Genomic DNA, 22,938 nt, shown 5'->3' on the forward strand with positions numbered 1-22,938 from the left:
CTGTACTGTCCTAATCTGTTCTTATTAATCAAACCACTTTGGTAAGATTCCATTCACTAAAGAAGCCGCATTACCTGGTTATCATGATGAGGTATGTTAGGTCACATCGCCCATGTCCAACCTCAGTAGATTCACTATCCACACTGATGATCCAAAGGTCTCAGAAGTAAGGATCAGAAGTCGAGTGACCTTTCCGATTCTCACCGATTTGCCATCAGAAGGTACTGAAACTCCGTTTTATGTAATGGATCACAGAGGTTTAATACTCCATGACAGAATGGAAACTCTAATTGTGAATGACTTGGCTTCGGTTATCAAAATTTTTAAGAGTGTCCTTTTACATTATCAGTTCTTGGTTAAAGGAAAGACATGCAGCGGTAAATAAATCCCAAGAACCATCAGTTCTTCGAAATTCGATGCTCATCGCATCAGTCTTAATCAACACATCTAGCTGAAGGCTCTCGGTCATCCATCCGCATCAAATCACGAGTGGATATGACGTGCTACGCATTCCTTGCAACTGCTAACCAACTTAGATTAAATGCTCACCGATATATCGGTAACCTTTCAAATATAACTTCTAACTTCTTCATTTCTGACCTCTAATTTGACTGGATTGGCACACTCCGGTCATAAAGGTGTTACGTGTAAATGTGTTGTCAAACGCCGAACATCGTGGCATCTTTGGACACAGTAATGAAAAATCAGTACTTGACAGGGGAGCATACAGTCATCTTGTAATGTAAAGTAGCTGCAGTATGTCGATGTGCCTTGATCTTTGCTGATAATTCGACTTGTGGAAGTCTTTTATCACCATAGTCCCTCCCCGTATAATTCTTTTAATCGAATCCACCTTGTATTCCAAATAAGGCCTTGGATACGTTGTGCAGAATATTCCGAAAATTCACTTATCTAGACTATCAAACGATCTATAAATACCCTATGAGGCCCAGAAGCCTTTGAAAATGGCTTCCCTACTGTTAAATCTTATTTTAAAGCCACTACAAACTATGACTCCTAAGTTCACTTAATCCTAACTGTAACGGAAAGAGAACAGTGAAAATCCCTCTGCAGCTTCTTTGTTGAACAGTATTTTCATTTATTTGTTCCTTCTCCCTTTTGTGTATTCCAACCTTTGTTTCGATCTCGTTTAACCATGTCCTTTGTTCTTCAGTCTTCCCCGTTTGAGCCTTTATTACGTGATTTTGATTAAAGACTTATTTTTGTTACCTAATTTTCTATTGCATGCTGCCGGACCATTGACAGCAAGGTTGTGTTTGACTAAGCTCAAGGTCACGGCGTGGTTTAGTTTGTGACTGTTAACCTTCTGACTGTCTGCTTGGGAGAATTGCTGCAATCCCTGCAGATAGATATTTGATCCCATCTGATTGGGAATATTTGTATTGATTCTCAGGTATCAAACCCTTTAGTATTAACTGTCTCTTTCATTGTTTAGCGCGCTACTTTGCGTTAGAGAAACTTCTGACTGTATAGCACAGGCTGTACCGTTTGAGGTATTTTGTATTTTTGGTGTAATTCGTTCTGTTTTCTTAATTAGAACCGTTTATATTGAGCACAGAGTTTGTGTTTTGATATAATATAATACGAGTATCTCAAAGACGCGTTGTGGGCTATACAGAGGAACTTGGTCTGGTCTAATCGAATAAATTTTGGGTTCGTCAGTCCGTTGTTCCAACCGGATATTGGCTGTTCGGTCGTTACAGTTCTCAAACGAACAGTGATCTCAAGTGAAATATACTGGAATGCCTGGAAAGCGCAATAGGATCAACGAAAACTTGGCATTGGGCCACGGAGAAATGCAATCGGATACACCTCCAGATGTACGGCAAGTCAAATTAGATGCATTTTCATGTCATGGCTCTAATGTTAGTTTAGTAAGTAGACGTAGTAAAGTTAGCTCTAGGGTTACCTTAGCAGAGTTGAAGGAAAGACAGTTATTAGAAATGAGAGACTTGAAAGATAGACAAAGGAAACAACTACTGTGCTTTCAGAAAGAGTTTGGGTCGTTAAGGCTGAACGAAAGCACGTGTAGTAAGTTATCTTCTGTTTCTAACTGTGATGACAGAGAAAAGGAGCACGTTCACAGGTTTGTAAGTCCTTCTCATGACCTTAGGACAAAGTCTCTAGAAAAGTCAAAACTGCTAGATTATCCAGGAACGAAGAAGAAGGAAGTGACCTTGGAATCTCTAAGTGTAGGTCTTGAACTTCCAACAGTAGAGCGCGATGCCTACTTCAATGAAAGTTACAATATTGTTCCTTTACCTAGAGGAGTGGCTGAGGAAGACATTGCTGCCCCTGTTATTGGCAATGAGTCTGGTATGTGTAAAGCTGGCTTCACCAAAAATGATGCCCCCAGAGCCGTATTACCCTCTATTGTTGGAAGAACTAGACATCAAGTAGTGACTGTGGGAATGGATGGAAAGGATAGTCATGTGGGAGACGATGCTCGATCGAAACGTGGTATCCTGACACTGAAGTACCGAATTGAACATGGTATTGCGACTAAGTGGGGTGATATGGAGAAGATATGGTACCACACATTCTACAAAGGGTTGCGAGTGGCAACAGAGAAACAATCGGTGTTGTTGAGAGAAGTTTCATTGAACCCGAAGGCAAACCGTGAGATGACAAGGATCATGTTTGAGACTTTTAATACACCAGGTACGTGTGCTGCTACTCAAACGTTGTTGTCACTATGTACATCTGGTCGTACAACTGGTATAGTGTTGAACTTAGGTGACGGTGTGACCCACACAGTTCCGATTTATGAAGATTATGCGTTGCCTTATACTGTTTTGCGACCGGACCTTGCTGGTAGAGTTCTTACCGACTTTATGATGAAGATCCTGACTAAGACAGGTTGCAGTTCCTCTGTCTGTTCGTGGAACATACTCAGGCGCAAACCACCGGACATCGTTTTACTCTATAGTAAGTCTAGAGTGGCACCTATAAAACAGGTAAGTGTGCCTAGACTGGAACTAGCAGCGGCAGTATTGAGCGCTAGAATGGGGGAAGTTTTAAATAGGAACCTTCCTCAGGTGTTTGACAAGATTCACTACTGGACGGATTCTATGATAGTACTGTACTATATAAAAAATACAGATAGTAGGTATTCCACCTTCGTGGCTAATCGCCTGGCCGCTATTCATCATTTAACATCTGTGGACCAGTGGGGGCACGTAGAATCCAATGAAAATCCTGCTGACTGGACATCACGAGGCATACGGAAGGAGCTAGATTTAAAGAACTGGATTGAGGGTCCTTCCTTCTTAAGGAAGAGGGAGTCGGTAGGAACACTAACGCTTATGTGCGAAACCCCCCCCCCGGAAAATGTTGAATTTAAAAGATGCCACACGACCAACGCAGTTGCGCTAAAACATAGCTTAAGTCCAATTCTGCTATATCACTCAAATTTGATAAAGCTGATTAAAGCGGTAGCATGGCTCAGAAGATACGTGACCTATATAAGCATCATGTACTCCCATCACGATGACAGGTCCCTAAGTGTGGGCTATCTGTCAGTTGATGAATTGGATGCAGCTGAACACAAGGTATTAGCCTTAGTGCAAAAGGAAGTGTATGGGGAAGCAGTAAAAGTGTCTCGATGCAATGGCGAAAGCGCAACTGATATAAAAGAGCTAAAAAATCTTTCACCTACGCTAATCAATGGATTGCTTTGTGTCGGCGGACGATTAAATTACTCGGATTATCCACTCTCAATCAGACATCCGGTAATTTTACCCAGTCATCACTTCGTAACAGAACTTATTATTAGACACCACCACTTAGAAGGTCACACCGGTACATCACAAGTGTTAGCTACCATACGACGAAAGTATTGGATTGTTAAAGGAACCAGTGCAGTTAAACGAGTGATAGGTAGATGTGTGAGGTGTATACGCGCGAAAGCCAAATTAGGCCAACAGATGATGACACCTCTCCTCAAGTGTCGAGTGCAGCAAGGCTGGTTTTGCTTCTCCTCCGTCGGGATAGACTATTTTGGGCCGCTGATAGTTCGTCGGGGAAGAAGTGAGGAAAAAAGATATAGATGCCTATTTACGTGTCTCCAAACACGTGCCATACATTTGGAAGTAGCTTTCAATCTGAGTACTGATGCTTTTATAATGGCTTTAATACGTTTCATAGGAAGGAGAGGAACTCCTAAGGAAATCTATAGCGACAATGGAACTAACTTTGTCGGGGCTACTTCCGAATTACGGGCTAATATGAGTGTGTGGGACAAGCATAGAATAAACGACCTAACAGTATCAAAGGGTATACGCTGGCATTTCAACCCCCCACTAGCTAGCCATCGAGGCGGAGTTTGGGAGAGATTAATACAGTCTGTTCGGAGAATCTTACTATCTATTTCCAACGGGCAAATATTACACGATGATAGTTTGGCAACTTATTTTGTGGAGGTAGAACGAATTTTAAACAACCGCCCAATCGTTCCTGTGACGTCAGATGAAAAGGATGATTTGGCGCTCACGCCAAACACTTTGTTATTACTTAGAGACTGTGATGGTTTAGGAATGGAGTGCAGTGTTGTGGATAGGTATTCAAAGCGATGGAGACAGGTTAATTGTTTAGCCAATACCTTCTGGCGTCGATGGATAAAAGAGTACATTCCTTTACTGCAAGTGAGGCAGAAATGGTTTTGCAAACACAGAAACTTGAAAGAAGGTGATGTAGTTCTAGTGGCTAACGATGCAACTACTCGGGGCTCATGGCCAATGGGACGGGTTGATAAGTGCGAGACAGACAGAGATGGGTTGGTAAGAACAGTGATGGTGCGAATGAGAGAAGGTGTAGTAAGAAGAGATGTGCGAAAGCTCTGCCTTCTAGAGGGAGCCGAGTAATTGTAGATTGTAGCTTAGATTTATGGATGTACAGGCGTACTGTTGTAAGTCCTGTGCCTCCCATTGATATAGAGCAGTTAGTAAGGAGAGCCATGACTGAAATGTATTCTAAGGTGTCTTTGCGAAGCTGCAGGGATTTTGGGGGCCGGTGTAACGGAAAGAGAACAGTGAAAATCCCTCTGCAGCTTCTTTGTTGAACAGTATTTTCATTTATTTGTTCCTTCTCCCTTTTGTGTATTCCAACCTTTGTTTCGATCTCGTTTAACCATGTCCTTTGTTCTTCAGTCTTCCCCGTTTGAGCCTTTATTACGTGATTTTGATTAAAGACTTATTTTTGTTACCTAATTTTCTATTGCATGCTGCCGGACCATTGACAGCAAGGTTGTGTTTGACTAAGCTCAAGGTCACGGCGTGGTTTAGTTTGTGACTGTTAACCTTCTGACTGTCTGCTTGGGAGAATTGCTGCAATCCCTGCAGATAGATATTTGATCCCATCTGATTGGGAATATTTGTATTGATTCTCAGGTATCAAACCCTTTAGTATTAACTGTCTCTTTCATTGTTTAGCGCGCTACTTTGCGTTAGAGAAACTTCTGACTGTATAGCACAGGCTGTACCGTTTGAGGTATTTTGTATTTTTGGTGTAATTCGTTCTGTTTTCTTAATTAGAACCGTTTATATTGAGCACAGAGTTTGTGTTTTGATATAATATAATACGAGTATCTCAAAGACGCGTTGTGGGCTATACAGAGGAACTTGGTCTGGTCTAATCGAATAAATTTTGGGTTCGTCAGTCCGTTGTTCCAACCGGATATTGGCTGTTCGGTCGTTACACTAACATCTCATATGCAGGTGTGGGAAAATCTTTCATGTATGCATTCTGTGTGATAACAATACTTTGTTACACCCCACGTGTATCGTTGTCCTCCTCAAACTTTCTGGTCATGTGTATTATGTCAATATTTTGTTCACAATAAGCTATGATTACTCTTTTTCATTATCAGATTTCGTTTTCACTATCTGTTCAACTATTTTTACTAAACCGACTGTCTTTGTTTTCGTTGGCTCGGTCGCTTATTTTGGCGATTCTTGCGATGATTTTCCTTTCTTAGGTTAACTATATTTAATAGTGCCAGATCATTACCCAAACATCATGTTTCTATAGATAAACCGACCCGAAATGGCCAGTATATTAATTTTCATTACTGGTTCCCACTGAGTAAAAAGCGGAGTTGAGTCTTCTCATTGTTATTGGAGACTAGGCGAATATGTCCTCAATATACTCAATAGGATTGAACATCCACGTATTTAGTCAATCAAAACTTAACACTAAGACGTCATGGAAAAACACACAATACAACATAAAACTCGCATTATGGATATCGTATTTAAAGGGGATACAGCTGTCAAAATCTTGTATAAACCGACTTTCCAATCCCTGAACATAACTTATACAATTAGGCTTTTCATTACGTGATAGCCGTCACTAGATAACACCCCCAACGGTATATTAATCAGAAGGCGAATACGAAGTGTTGATTACGTTTATTATGGGACCACACACAGATATCCAAAATTACAGGTGCGTTGAACAAGCATGAAAGAGTTGTGCCGAAAGGCAAGCGAGCGAGCGAGCGAGTGAGTCAGCGAATGTGAGTACGAGTACAATTAAGCGAGAGAGAGCAGCGAATATGAATAAAATGGACATATATATACATAGTGAAGTGAATGAATGAATCATCGAATCAATTTAGCGGTTAGTAGTAAGGCTAGCAGCGTGAATAAATGCGTAGGCAGTAAGCAATGCTCAAGCATACATTCGCAGCAATAATAAAGATATAATGATATAGATAAGTGTTGTTGTACGGACGATTCAGTTCGTTAATAAGTTAACAAAATTGCTTAACCGATTTAAATGTGAACAAACTCAATTGCACATGAGTTGCTTTAATGGATGACCTATATGTCTGAAAATTTTTCTAGGACCCATTGACATTTCATTGGCACTGCAATCACTTCAATATAGCAGCGTCTAATCGACTTTGAACGTGTTGCTAAAAAAGTCTTTCTTCAAAATAATTTGCGCAATCAAATGGACTGAATTGAAGTGGGGTGGAAACAAAAGCGTATGCAGAGCTGAGGCTTCGGCTATCGACCAATTCAAGTCTGAAATCTGGTGAAGAGCGGTATGTGAAACCTCTCATTATTTTTAATTGCTTACTTACGCCTGTTATCCTGTAGAATCTTGGTTTATTTCGCCGCCAATACCGCTCTAATATTACACCTAATCCTAAAATTGCATATCTGGCAATAATATCGTGTATGGAAGTCATGTCATTGTTTACACTGACTCATCGTATCGTAACCATCACCAATATACGGTGAATAACACATTTAGGCTGGAGATTCAACAATATATTTAATATGGATAAAAGTTACGCAAAAGTGACCACGCCCGCAAGGCTGAGCCATGCCATCCAATTAATTTAAATCAATTGAATTCATTCTTCCCACCTTCTTCACCGTTGGACTTTTCTCCGCGTTAAATGTTGAATATGTATTCCTCCATTTGTCTCGTGTTCAGCTTTGAATATAGTGTAGTTAGGGCCCGATTCCACTACAGGCTGTTACCGATGTTATCCAACCAACGGACATTCAATATCTTACGTAGACAATTGTTTATAGATACTTGTGCCTTTTTATGCTGATTGTAGTAGTTCTTCAAGTTTTAGCTACGTTCAGTAGAACGTTCGTGTTGGAGACTCCGACTTTGATAATAGTTGATAGTTATAATAAGTTCCATATGTTTTTCAACTATAGGAACGCAGTCCTCACTTTGCCAATCCTTTCCTTTACGTCCTCATGGGATTCTCCTTTTTCATAAGTGATTCTTTCCAGTTAAGTGAAAGATTCCACATCCTCCAGAGTTTCGCCATCAAGTGTGATTGGGTTAGTGTTCTACGTGTTGCGTTAGGGAATGTTGGTTTCTTTGTGTATGCTAAGTTCTACTGTTACAGAGGCTACTGCTACATTAGTTATAATGACCTGCATTTGTTCATGTGTGTGGATAGAAGAGCTAATTTATCTGTAAAGTTTAAATCGTCTAGTTGCATGCAAACTATCCATTTTACTCCGTGTTTCTCGTCAGATGTCGACCACCAGAAGAAAGAGAAGGAGGAGAGTAGACAGCTTTGACTGACTCCGGTCCCCATTTGGAATGCATCTGTCAGTTGTCCTCTATGCACCACTTTGCACTGTAGTCCGCCGTATCAGTTCCGAGTAATGTTGAAAATTTTCTCAGGAACTCCATATTGTTGAGGAAGTACCCATTAAGTTCTCCTATCCACGTGCACTCTCATAGTCAAGGAAGCTGATTTACAGCGACGAATTCCACCCAAATGACTGATCAACGATGATGTACAGTGTCTCGATTTGGTCTGTTTACGACCGATCCTTACGGAATCCAGTCTGTTTACCTCAAAGTTGAGCGTCCACTGAATCTTTTGTCCGGTTCAGCGACACTTGAAAACTTTTCCTGGTACTGATAGTAGTGTGATCCCTCTTTAGTTATCACAGATGCTCAGATCTCCTTCGATTGATATCTTGATGATATATCCTTCTCTCCAGTTTGTCGGCACTTGTCCTTCATCCCAAACTTTCCTGTATTGAACGTGTAGGATTATTGCATTTGCTTCTATGTCTGACTTCAGTGCTTCAGGTGGTATCTTGTTAGGTCCTGTTGAATTCCCACTCATGATTCGTCTGATGGCCATGATGATTTCTTCGATCTTAGGTGGGGTAAAATCTGTAGGAAGGTCTGTAAGTGCTGCTTTCATTCACGGTTGGTTCAGTGAGGCTGGTATATTTGAGATTTCCTCGAAGTATTCTACTCATATATTCCTCTGTTCTTGGATTTCAGTGATTGGCTTGCCTTCCTTGTCTTTGACCGATCCCTCTGATTTGTTACATTTTCCTGCCAGTTTCTTCGTTGTGTCATTTAGTTGTTCGATATTTCCTTACGTTGCATCTGTTTCCGCTGTGATTGTTAGGTCTTCCACATACTTCTGATTGTAAGCTCTAGTGTTCCTCTTTACTTACTTGTTTGCATCAGTGTATTCAGCTTATGTCTTGACTTTCTCTGGCCTTGTTCGGCTGTTGTTAATTCCCATCTTCTTGTTCTTCCTATTTTGAATTCTGTCCAGGTTTTCAATAGAGATCCATTCCTTATGATGATGATTGTTGTAGCCTAGAACCTCCTGACATGTTGATAAGAATGCTTCTGTGATTCCTTTCCAATTGTCCTTCATAATAATTTCTTCTTTAAGTAGATCTTGTGATGCTCGGAACCTATTGTTGAGAGTTATCTTGAATTTGTTGAATCTGTCAGCATATCAAAGGAATTTCGTATTGTACCTTTGTGATACTGTTTCCCCAGTTGCTCAGTACTTCATTAGTTTCAGTTTCATCTTGACAATCACCGGTTGGTGGTGCTCTGAAGCTATGTCAGCTCCTCACCTAGTTCTTATGTCTTTTATTAACCTTCTGAATTTTTTGGTGGTGCAAATATGATCGATTTCATACTTTGTAGTATGATCCGGTGCAACACATTTAGCTTTGTGTATGTGGCCGTGTGGGAGTATTGTGGCACCTATAACTACCCCTGCAGCTCCTTCAGGATTACTGCCGTTCGCCATTGCCCAATTGTTACCATGAATGATTATTATGCAACCCCTTATTTGCGAAACCCCAAATCACTTTAGGATACAGTCTTTTACATCATTCTATAGTCTTCTTCATTTATAAAACAACCACCAGTACGAATGTACAGCTAAATCAGATGATTTCATCGAAAGAATTTTTTTACTAAACACCCTTTATTTTTATCTAATAATAATAATAATGATCCACTTATCCAAGCCACAGATAAATAAACTATTATTGTTTCACATATATCTTGTTCCATTTGATATAGGATGGATAAATCTAGTTTTAAAGTTTCTTAAAATGGAAAGGTACTCATAATCTTATTAAAAGCGACTGTTCAGGTAATTTATACTCTGAAACTAATCGAACTTAGCACATTCATTGTGCAAAAGTTTTGGAAGTGAGATTATTAACAACATTATCATGAATTTTGTCATGAAACTAAAGTCTCATGAGAAACGATTCCTTAACATGATTGTTACTCCCTTATAAGGTACACTCCGTTTAAAAGGAAACAAGCTCAGTGGTTGCAATATATCTTCAGTAATGTGTGTGCACATGTTGTTTTAATTGTTCATTAAATACAAATAATCACAATTGCGCACAACTAGGAATAGTCTTGGTGATTATCCGGGTGGTGGGTCCTACTCTTCTGGTTTTTTCCCTTAAATAGAGGAACCTTGACTTTTTTCACTCAGTATAATGCAGAATATAAGTGGATTGACTGGCGAAGCAGCTTCCAGTCTATATTACTTAAGAATATAACGTAGTCATTCATAAACACACATCCTTGTCTTTTCGATTTCATATGCACATCCTTAGTTGGTAATCCGTTACCTGTAACTTCTTTAGCGGGTCTTTGTGAATGACAGTGGGAATCTGCACTTATAATGAGTACATAATGTGCGTCTGTCTATTATTAAACTCCTTTTAATCAGTGATGTTATTTCCTGTCAATAAATGTCTTCAGCCATGTATCGTTCTTTAATGTAGTCGACCTCAGTCGTTGTGCGTTTTTTTAGTGGAAATAAAGGTGAACATAGACATTTAGAGCTAGGCGGAAAGTAAACAGTTCAGTGACATTTTAAATAGAGCGACGAAAAGGGGGAATTATTCACTATTTTTCCTCTTTATTGGTTGCTTGGGTGAATATGGTATTTACTACTTAGTTCGTTTATTATTTGTTTAGTCATTTGTTCAGTGTAAATTTTTTAAAATAGCCTAATGCAACTACTTTTTTTGCCTGCTTTATAAACCTTGCAGTTAGAACGATCATGCGTGCCAAGAAACATCCAATGGTAATGCTTTCTTGTGGTTCAGAAAATGGTTCGAATAAAGAAGTACGTCCCACTTTTTTTGTTCTTGCTGAATGTTCTCATTAATTTACCGGTGCGGTTCCACTCAGTTGATGTAAATGTTAATAGAATGTAGTGAGGCCTATATATGGTCGCAGCATCTATAATAATATATTGCCGAACCGTGTGAACTTGTTATTATGTTGTAACGTACTTTAAGACCTTCCAAGAATTGGTAGTAAGTAGTGAGACAACTAAGTAATGGCGGGGTTAGATATAAAAATACTTAATAACAAGTCATCAGTTGGTAAGGTTGTGGTTATACTTGCTGAGGTGGGTGATGTATCTAAACATCGCTTTTGTAGATGCAGGATAAAAGAAAACTTAGGATGGCTAAGTCAAGTGCTAGCACTAATTCATAGTTTTTAAGTGGTTATTTAAACCGTGTTAGCAGGTTTCTGTTATGTGGTTGTCATTCACACATTAGTCGGGATCAGACATTAGAGACTAGGTGGCATGGTCCGAGGTTAGTTTATGGTCCAGGTACATTTACTGTTTCTCGTATTATTTCATAATGAAGCAAAAGCATATAGTGACAAAATGAATTTGATTCCTTTGGGTGTGATAAAATATCACAGGTATTTTGTATTGTGGTTGGGGAGTCTTTTAAACTAAAGCTGATTTGTCTACTTTGTTTCAATTGTATCTCGAGAGGAAAATATCCTGGCGACCACAGTCGCCTTATACCTGGGGTTAAGGCAGATAACATTTATGTCAAATGGATTCTGATGTTTTTTTTATATTGGATCAACATTAATAAATACAGGTTTCAGTGCTAGTGTCATGATGATGAAAACATTTATGAGGCTTTAGGAATGATTTTAAATCAGCGTCGGGATCTTATTGTTAGTAGTTACGTATTTTATACCCTAGAACTAGGGAAATATTTACTTTTCGAATAAGCTCTGTTAGTTATGTGTACACTTTTGAAATATAAAGGTTTTCTATTTCCCTTATATGGATCCTTCATATCCACCGACCCAGGTAAAGCGCCGGACATTCGCTTTTCATCTTTTCGATTTCGTAATCAACATCCCAGCTATGAGAAGGCAGTGATTAGAACTTCCCTGGCGGTGGCTGCATACGCGTGGTCATGTGAGAGCATTTCGAGAAGAGATGACTTCCCATCCTCGACCTTACCAGGGCATTTGGGAGGGAACACATGATTTATCACACGAAATGTGTTGTAAGACATGATTTGTCTGGTGTGCATGTGTGCAAGTAAAACTAGAAAAAATACCTAAATAATACTGTAAAAGCTAAATAGTTGTGAAAGTTAATATCAAGTGGCTGCTTTAACTATGCTCTAACAACGACTTGCAAATTGTCATCACCAACCTTAGGTAGACGAATATATATATATATATATATATATGTCAGTCAGTCAGCTACAACGTAGGACCAGGCACATGTATGCATCGGCCCAGGTTGCCATACCTCATTAGCGCAGCAAGATGAACACCGGATTCATAGGAGTGGTTAGGTCAAAGGTGGTAATATATATATATATATATATATATATATACTTTTAGAGATAGTATTTCTAATATACAAACCTCTTACTAAAGTCGAACGGAATAATGCTATCAAATAAAAATAGTAACAAAGTTGTATGTGGGATACAATGAAAGTCCGAAAATGCTTGGGTTAATATCTACATTGAAATTTTTCTCACATTCGCCTGTGATTGATTGGTATACAGTAAGATAAGTAAGCTTATCGGATGATATTTTTTATTTGGAAACTTGTATCCGTTTCTGAAATATCAACTTGGAAATCCAATTAACATACTTAAAGCCGCTTTTCTCGTAACGTCACCAAGGCACCTGGGCGTTAGTTAGTTGTCAAGTTTATTGTGCTGTACTTAGTCTACAACTTTTTCATGTTGTTGTCTGCCTGTGTGAAATGCTTCGAGAATCCTTTGGATTGCAACAATTCTAGTCATAACAGTAGCTTAAATCGCTATCAGCATTTTTCTTTACTCAAATGCGAAATCACTAAATTCACTTTTTTGGGCCTATGTTTCTTTTACACAGAACTGTACTCATCCGAAACCATTTAGTTTTGAAGATCGTGAATTATCATTGATAAAACGCAGAAACGAACGTATGGTCCAAGCAGAGTTAAATGCTAAGGTGCTTGCAAATTCATTCAAAGCTCAACCCATGAGGATTGGATCACCTGATCGTCTACCTCCACGTGTTGTTCATTCTCCAGTTCATCCAATCTCATTCCACTCATTCACTGAAGAAAGGATAGCACTTCACAAAAGCAAAAGAGAGGTTGGTTTAGATTTATAATCCTCATTATACATGAATGAATACCACTCTTCATTTTTTATTCTAAACCGAAGGCTTTCGGTATTGTGTTATCCAATCAAATTATTCAATGAAAAGTTTCTAAGTGAACACATTTGCATTCTACTATAATAGAATGACCAGTCCTTACTACTCGAAACGTTAAATAGGAGTACATATTCTGGATCCCCGGTGCCCTCAAATGCCTTGATACGGCCGAGAGTGGGAAGAGTCCGCTCTTCCTATCGAAATGCTCTCACATGGCCACGCGTATATAGCCTCTGCCAGGGAAGTCCTATTCGTCGCCTTTTCGTGGCGGAGGTGTTGTTTACGAAATTGAGAGGACGAAAAGCGTATGTCCGGCGCATTAACCGGGTTGGTGGACACGATTTCACCTAGGGGAGTTGGAAAAACCTGATTTCAAACCAATGGTACACATGGGCTCCAGTATCCTGAAGGAACAAATGGCGTATGAACCTATTGTTGGTCACCGGCTACCATGGGACTGCATCTCCTTACTATGCTCCACTACCTTGTGGGTCAGACCTTTAGGTCGAAGGCTCCATGTGTGGCCCCCTGAGAGAACCACCTGCTTCGGTTTGGGCACCCGGGCAGTATCACAGCCCTCACACATATCAAATGAGATCTGTGTGGCGCATATGTATTTGGTGCCCCCTTGTATCAATATCTATGTATTAAAATAAACAAATAAAAATCCCCGGTGATTTAGACTTAATTATTTATTGGTATGAATTCCGAGAATTAGTCGCCGTTTACCTGTAACATACTTTCTTACAAAACATACATGGTCACTGATATCCAATAAAGAGCAATATTAGAAAATACAAGAAACTCTTGGATATAGTTACATTCACTTGGTGTGTAAAGACCTTTCTGTATTCATGTTTCTTTAACGATTAGCTTATTTTTCGAAGACCAGTTGGTGTAAATAAGCTAACCTTCATTTATCGTTGAAATTTGACATCACACAGTTTTCTTTATATTTAGTCCATTTTTTTCACTGACTATCTTAGACTAGTACATCCACTGAGGAGTCCATAATTACAAGAGGAAGAACCAAATCTCCATCAGTCATTTACCAAACACCGTTTATTCCGACTTTTCCAGAGCGTTCTCCAATAGTTGCTGTCTCCCCTAAACTAGCCACCGTGGAGCGCGCGATGTCAAGGTCGAAATATGACGATGAAGCCAAAAAGAGAAGAGATATTCTTCAGCAACAATCGGAACTTATTAGACTTAAGAGAATGGAGGACGAGGCCAATGAAATAAGACAGATTCGTAAAGAATCTGTACACAAGCCGGAACCGATCAGGCGGTATAAAACGATCAAATCTCCCACGCGCAAACCCCCAACGGTACCCAAATCCCCGGTGCTATCAACTTTACGAAATAGAATATCTAAACAATGATATTTGATTGACTCCTTGTATTTATTGTACAGAAACCATTCTCATTTACTCAAATGATGTACATAATAGAAATTCAAATTTTTAAATGTATTAACCATTGCTTGAAATAAGTCTTGATTGTGGTGCCTAGAAGTAGTTGTTCATGGCTATTTGCACAGTGCAACCAGTGTTTCAAAAACGTTCCCCTGATGTTCTTTTAGGTATCGTTCTGCCATCAATTTGCTAATTTCGAGTTCTTGACACTGTAAACAAAAAAACAAGATCTAACGTGCAATCGAAAGACAGAATTACATCTTAAAAGGGGTTGCCAGTCAAAACAACCCATTCTTAAGCAATATCTTGCCGTATTTATACATCCACTCCAAGGGGCATAAAAATCCATTCCATGGGAACCTATTGTTTAGTTATTGCTACGACATTAGAAGTATCCCTATTAGACCGTGTCAGTTTCATTTCACGGAACAATCGCTTCGACTAAGGTGAGTCTGTCTTACAAAACAACGATAATAAACAAGGACGTGAGGAAACAGTAAACGTAGGTGGTAAAGTGCATCTTTGTGGTCCACCTTAGGCTTCATCCCTCGAGACCACCAGTTATTTGTTTCTGGACCAAAGATTAATTGGGAAACCCATCAATTACTTGCTGCAAATGTCAGACAGACAATCACGAGCTTCGCTGGTTAGTATCAACTTTCTCGCTGACCAACATTAGTTTATCTACATGGTAGTCTGGAAGACAACACACTTGTAACGCTCTAAATAACGATGCGGAAATGAAAACGACTAACTGAAAACTATGTTAAAACAACTGAGCAGTCGTGTCAAAGAGTAAGCTATATTGGACGTATATAACGAGTCTGTAAGTTGCATATAGCAGTTCGGGCGAATCCAGTGTGTTGCACGTGTTTAGTTCAATCAGGAAAGTGGTGAAGATAAACGAAAATTCCATTAGTCAGGAGACAGCATCGCCGTACATATTTAATTCATTTATTTATATCTGTAGGGCAATAAAGGGTTAAGGAATAAAACGGAACGAAATTGGTCAGGATAACGGAGAACTCGCTCACTAACGTAATGGCAAACACTGCGACCTGTAGCTTTCCCTAGGTTAGTACTACAATATTTACAACCATTGAGTAGGTCCGGCCGATATTCTGTGACACTCGTTTGCTAAGCCTTAACCTATCGAACTAGACCCATATTAGCTCGTGAAGTGTTTGCTCTTTCTTGTTCTCATAATACCAGTTGACCATCTATGACTTTCCTAACCATAGATAATCACAACATTTCTGATACATAAGTTTGTAGGATTAGAACTCATAAGCTTAGGTTTTGATCCAATATTAGACCTTTGATGCATATAAGTAAATAGCACCCTATGCAGAATGTGTACTTAGGCTTAGGAGCAAAACATTTAAATAAGTCATTTTGACGGCATGGCTAGACATAATTTACGGCCACTCATACAGGAAAATGTCTGACAAGATCACTGATTATAAGTTTCTCGACAAACCGCATGTGTATTAAAGGGTGAAGATATACTCCCGTAAGGGTTAGGTTCAGTATTATTCATTAGTACTTTGAGTAGGCCTCACATCTATACACTATTTAGTTGCATTGTAAGATGGAAGTAGTTAGTAGGTATATACTTGCATCCATGCTCCTTCGTTCGTCGAGAATTTCAGTGCAATGCATTAGATTTCCATCTGTACAGAAAAAAAACACTCAGAACTGGTAGTTTCGGTGTATGGTTTGATTGACATGTACTTTTGATACAGTCAACGGTAACCAAATAATATGAAAAAAGTAGAGTGAAATGGAAATAATCCTGACATGAGTATGCGCCTAATCTTCCGATTTTAGGGTTTTTGTGCCATTTTGCCGAATTTTTTTATATCGGCTTCTACAAAACTCAAAAATAAGGAGATTGTGTGGTATAGTTATTGCCGTCCTAATCTAGCTAAAAATCCAACTTGCCTTGAGTTAGTATTCTTGAAGGTAGTTAAGATTACCGGTGATATGTAAACTGTCTAAAAGTATGCTAAATTTAAGTTCCGACATCGAAAACAGTCAAAAACTACTACGAACTTTGCAGTAAACATTTACAAATAAGACATAAATAAAGCGCAGATACGTAGAAGTATATACGACTTACAATGAGTGACACGTCTTCATTTTTGACTTTAATCTTTAACATTTGTTTTTGTTTCTGAGCTTTGTCAGCGGCAACAGCATCGCCAGCTGTATCTGACACGGCTTTGACTGCATCTAGGCCAACACTAAGCTCCTTCTCTTCAAAGTAATCAGTAACACGTTCCAGATCTGCTGCACCACGCTCATCGTGTGTTGTAGGCTTCTTAGGCTTTTCATTGTCATCTTGATCCTCCGTCATGAGTAACTTCTTAGTAGTTGACCTACAAAAGTCAGTGAGGAACGCAACCACAAGGTTATTCAGTGGGAAGTCAAAACAAACATATTCAATAGTTTGGACCAAATAGCGATACCCTTCGCCCGAATGACTTCTATGCCAAGAGCTAACAGTCATTAATTCCTTTAGATGATGGGATAGTAAAAAAGGTTGTAGATGGAATATAAGAGTTTTTCTCATAACAAGCTTCAGTGTCTTGCAGCATTGGATCACCGTTGGATTTTCAACTGTCCTGGATTCCAGACAATATATCAGGTTCCATCCTTGAGAAATCATGGGAATTCATTAAAGCCATCGAGTGAATTTCAAAGGATGACTACCCGTAAGGGGTAGAAAGTGTGCCGATAGTCCAATTAACTGTTTTGTGCTTCTAATTTTCCGGCTGTTTCTCTGGCGTATGGGTTGAAGCTGGATTGAAGAAGGTATTCTAGAAGGTTCTAAAGGCGTTTCTGATTCCGTAAGTCACTGAATGGTCGACCATCATTCATTTATATTCTAAAAGAGATTGAGTGATATAAACCGTTCCTCGGTTGTGCTCTGAACTGACTCCACAAACTAGTTTCAGAATTCACCTTTGAGTGAGCTTTAAAGTACGCTTATTTCGGTATTGTAAACGAGGCCGAACAGAACTAAATATGTCACAGGTATTAGGAGTTTGACAACACATTTACACGTAACACCTTTATGACCGGAGTGTGCCAATCCAGTCAAATTAGCGGTCAGAAATGAAGAAGTTAGAAGATATATTTGAAAGGTTACCGATATATCGGTGAGCATTTAATCTAAGTTGGTTAGCAGTTGCAAGGAATGCGTAGCACGTCATATCCACTCGTGATTTGATGCGGATGGATGACCGAGAGCCTTCAGCTAGATGTGTTGATTAAGACTGATGCGATGAGCATCGAATTTCGAAGAACTGATGGTTTTTGTGATTTATATACTGCTGCGAAACTATTAAAAACTTAGTGGAAGGTCATGCTGGCACTCTTTGTCGCAAATGCACCCAAAATTTGTTGGTGCAACGCTGGGTTGAAAGGCGATTTGTCTCAGTTAGCATAGGATTTCGAGTCACGCAGAATTAAGACATTTAGATGTCTTTCGACTGATGGTGCTTCTAGGAGGGCATTGTTTTAGTTGTGTGCATCGTATGAGCTATGTCTCAGATGGACTACTTTTCACCTTGAAAAGATTATAATTGGTCCGCTGTTAATCATTCAAATTCTAAGTCAAGATAAGTTCTTCTAGATGATAGCTTATCATTCTGGATCCAAACTTTGATTCAATATGAAACACATCTTAAGAAATTGAAGTCCTCGACATAGTCTTCGACTTTTAAAGTAAACGGAGCATCTACCGTCAAATATTTTGGGTAAATACTGGCATCTCCCATTTCATATTTCTAATGGTTCGAATACGGGCGCAAAAACATCTACTTAGTCGATATTTGCAAACATTCACGTGATGAGGCGTATCTCTCATTGGTAATGGTTTTATTGGAACATGGAAGGAATATACATGGACAACCTAAATCCTGAACTGTGATATAACTGCAACATTGAAATGAGATGGTCTGTCTGGTAGGAACATTCTTAGGCATGTTCTATTGACGTGAGGTTCCACTATAATGTCTGCACCACTCATCTTTGCTTCAAAATGAAAACCATTAAGCAAGGTCAAAAATTGCAAACAGAGCGTATGGTTGTAAAAATCCTGCACAAGAGATAACATTGAATAGCAGGTCTCCGAATAAAACCATTTACTCAGACCAAGATACTGAAGTAACAGTTAGAGATACTGATGTTAGTTGTGGGATATCAATCATGTGCTTTGTTCATACGGTAATACTGTAGCTAGAAATAGAACATAGGCAAAACATTGAGTCACAAAAATTGACTGATAGAACTAGTAGAGTGCTCATTCCACAAATCGTTCAAATAGAATAAAAGTTTATCTATAGGATGACAAACAATCACAGAGGTATTTGGCAGAATAAGAAATTTTTTGATGACGATATTGCATACAAATAGGACAGTTTACCTCAGCTTGCCTCCTGGAAATGTTGATCAATCACTTAAAACCATTAGACATACCAACATAAGTGACTAAACCTAAAATTTGTTGTAAAATCTCCCATTCCTACCCATTATTTTTAGGCTTGTGAGGAACCTTTTTGAAATAAATTGTAACTACTTTTGTACATCAATCACTTTAACTTGTTCACCTTGAGAAGTATCTAAGCCTGTAGACATGTAATTTCGAAAAATGTATTCGAAGCAGTCTGCTTCTGGCCTAAACTTTGTGAGCATTCAATGGTTAGTCGCTTTAAACTAGTGCTCACTGGTTCGTGTTGGGTTTCTGGATCAAAGTATTTGATGTCTCCGTTTATAACGATCGCTATTGGAGAGTGATAATTGAACTAATCTATATCAACTCTATTCGATAAGTAGAAACTGTTTCTTGTACTCAAGTAGAACTAAAACTCGCTAATGGTTCACTTCGAAATCTATATGAAACAGTCAGTTCATAAAGTTTGTTTAAAATGGATATAATAAAACCCTTCAGATTGTTTATGTGGGACTCCTAAATTTTTGTAGTTTTAGGTGGAATTTCGTTGTTCTCTACCTGGTATATCCTTACGTGAATGCCGTGTAGTCAGTGACTTCGATCCTTTCCCTCTCTGACTTGGTATTCAGGCCTTTTCTCCTTATTAGGTAAGGTTGTATTTAGTGGAGTTAGTGAAAGTACAAATAGTTGTTTTGCCGCCTTCAGTGATATCCTCACTGTTAAACGACCGATCTTCGAATGTAGAAGTACATTCGTCATTAAGTGGTGACTCGTCTACATTTCTGTTTAGTCTTGATGTTCAGTACACGCCTACAATGTTTACACAATTAAGAATGTTTGTGCTACTGCAGTACGAGCGGTTGTATCACGCGAACGGAGAAAGGTAACTGGCACATAGCACATCAATAATTAGCCGTTAACACAGGTGTAAGATAGACCACAGAAAAACTTGATATTCGAAACAGAATAAGACAAAGGGAATTGTTGTAGCTCTAAATATATGGTAACGAAAGCATGACTCCCAGGAATACAGAGATTTTGTGGGCTAAAAGCGATGGCAAAGGTCGTACGGATGACTTAATTTTAAAAGAACGCATCTGTAGTTATTTTTTCTGAAAGAATTTTAGCATCATGAACAAAAGTTCGGTGATCTTGTGATCTATAGCAGGTCACATGCACTTGAGTTTGTTCACCTATAATTTAGTTGAACCCTTTTGTTAACTTATTTAACGGACACAGTTACCCGTACAATAACAACTTACCTATATTATTGTACCTTTCTTATTGTTTCACTTGTATGAATATGTATGCTTGAGCATTGTTTACTGCCTGCTCATATATTCACTCTGCTAGATTTAGTATTAGTCTCTTAATTGATTCGATGATTCACTCATTTTACTGTACATATATATGTATATTTTAATCCTGTTCATCGACTCACTGACTCACTCATTCGACTCGCACGTTCACTCACTTGCCTGCTTGCTTTTCGGCACTACTATGTCATGCTTGCTTAGTGTATCTGTAAATCCGGATATCTGTTTGGTCCCATAATAAACTTAATCAGCACTTCGTATTCGCCTTTTGATTAATACACCGTTTGGGTATTATCTGGTGACGGTTGTTAGGACTAACTATATACGAAGTTTAAGGATTATATTGAATACTGACAACTACAGATAACCCTAGCGATTTCATAGTTATTTCACTAACTCTATATGTTCCTTTGGGAGAACACCCAGGTAATTAACAGTGTAATCAGTGGATTAATTGTTGAAATTAAGAAATTGCTGCTTAGTTAGAGTGATTGGTCAGCAAGACTCACATAATATTAGACTCTATCAGCAAAATTAGATGAGCAAAGGACAAAGTGTTCGAATAATTCAGAAGGGATATGATTTTCATCCTCGTAAATAATATAATTATTAACTTTTTAAATCAATTTCTCCTTCCTTCTTAGGATCAAAAACTTTAGAAATTTAGACTCAAGTAAAGCACATAGACTCCCTTGAGTCATCCAATCAGATACCTTACTAAAACTTATGTCAAAACTCAACTTAACTTACCTATAGTTTTCTGGTTAAGTTCTGAAAATTGAAAGACAAAAACGATCGTATCGAACTTAAATGAATTTTAGGATGAGGATGGGAAGTTTATTATTACTTCGAAGGAAGTAATAAAACACGTGATGTTTGAACTTCTTTAAGTAGCTTGAAAGGTTTCCAAATGGAATTATACTTGTTGGAAGAAATATACAAATCTGAGGTATAGTCTCGTGTGTATATGAGTCAAATTCATTTATTTATATCTCTATAAAACTGAATGTCCTGTAGACAGGTTTTCAACCCTACCCCTGCATTATAGCCATCGTCGGTTCGTGGAAAAAGGTTAACTTTAATTCAGAACCCTAAACCTTGACCTCAACTCTTATTTGCAATTCTTAAATCAGATCCCAACTCCTGACCTTAATTCCTAACCTTAAACTTTTAAGTGAATTGAATACATATTGTATTCTTTCATAAAGTATCATTAATCATTTTGTTCACAAGGTAAATGTACACAGATTGCAAAATTTGAAGTCTTTAGGCCTTACAACAATTTTTTACTACTTCTTTATGTATGTAGATACTTGAATTAATGTTTTTATTCTTGAGTTCTTGTTAATAAATCTAAATTTAGTGTAAGTGCAATCCAACTATTTGACTTCAGCTTGCTTAAAATACACTTATAGGACTTGTTAAGTTAATGAAGAGGTTCTGACCGTTAGCTGATGTCCTAATTATAATGAGGATTACAACATTTGTCTCATAATTACATGATTTATTTACTATATATATGACTTTCAAAATCTAACATTACTCATATATATCCCCAAGTAATGTTGTACTATTCATTTGACTACTAACGCGTAAAATAAGTAGTTACATCTTAGAACATATATCCACATCAAAGTTGTGCTTGAAAAGCCATAAATTGAGTAAACACCAAATACTGATAAAGCCTTCTTAGGACTAACCTTTAGATACAACATATTGACATGATAATACTGACTACTAAGTCAATCATAATATTATTTGTCTTAAGACTCCTAATCGGAATAACTTGTATAGAATTTCTACTTTTATCCTTCAACTAAAATTAAAATTTTCTGAATGTATTTTTATTAATTTATTTATTACTTCAATAATATCGTAGGGTAGGTGCTTTTCCCTTTTTTTCCGAATTATAAACTCAGTATCTTTCCTTTATTGAAATTAATACTGTTTTGAAAGCATAAAAGTAACACTCAGATTGCAGAGAAAGTTACTTTGTAGCAAGAAATTATCAAATAAGTTAGCAAAGTAAGATAGTCATTTGATGTTTGCCTTTAATTCTATAAATTCTGTTCTGTTTTTAGAGGATTTCCTTTTAACATTTTGTTTGATTAAGTAAAATTCAACAGACAACTATTGTTTTGATCGCGACGCACACAACGGCGACAGATTTAAAATGGATATAATCATTAGCTTAATCTTCACTAAACATGTAATTTTTGAAAATTCCATGTTATTTCATGATAAAGAATTTGCTTTTAGGTTTGACACAAAAACTCTAACTAAGTTTAACTATATTTCGTCAAGTAACTGCTTTTGTATACCAATTTTTATTGATTATACAGCACAACCGCTTCTATTGGGAAACCGTATTATATATGCAATCATCATGAGTGAAGTCGGAAGAGGACTGGGGTCACTTAAGGATTCAAAATAAACATCTTAGAAATAAAAGATCAACACT

General features: G+C 38.1%; 2 protein-coding genes across 2 annotated transcripts; one reads left to right on the forward strand and one right to left on the reverse strand.

Moving 5' to 3' along the window:
* Positions 1-1,126: 1,126 nt before the first annotated feature.
* On the forward strand, positions 1,127-14,741 carry TPX2. Its single transcript, XM_051211965.1, has 6 exons — positions 1,127-1,414; positions 5,451-5,735; positions 6,867-7,069; positions 10,851-10,927; positions 12,979-13,224; positions 14,274-14,741. The coding sequence occupies exons 4-6, from the start codon at positions 10,862-10,864 to the stop codon at positions 14,667-14,669; spliced, it is 708 nt and encodes a 235-aa protein (XP_051072092.1). The 5' UTR covers positions 1,127-1,414; positions 5,451-5,735; positions 6,867-7,069; positions 10,851-10,861; the 3' UTR covers positions 14,670-14,741.
* A 42-nt stretch (positions 14,742-14,783) lies between these two features.
* On the reverse strand, positions 14,784-17,426 carry MS3_00004073 (uncharacterized protein). The gene is made up of 2 exons (XM_051211966.1): positions 16,825-17,426; positions 14,784-14,911 (listed from the first exon to the last, which is right to left on the reverse strand). Exons 1-2 carry the CDS (start codon positions 17,371-17,373, stop codon positions 14,816-14,818), a joined length of 645 nt encoding a protein of 214 aa, XP_051072093.1. The 5' UTR covers positions 17,374-17,426; the 3' UTR covers positions 14,784-14,815.
* Positions 17,427-22,938: the final 5,512 nt, after the last annotated feature.

The sequence above is a fragment of the Schistosoma haematobium genome, chromosome ZW (genome assembly GCF_000699445.3).
Source record: "Schistosoma haematobium chromosome ZW, whole genome shotgun sequence".
NCBI classification, from domain to species: Eukaryota; Metazoa; Platyhelminthes; class Trematoda; order Strigeidida; family Schistosomatidae; genus Schistosoma; species Schistosoma haematobium.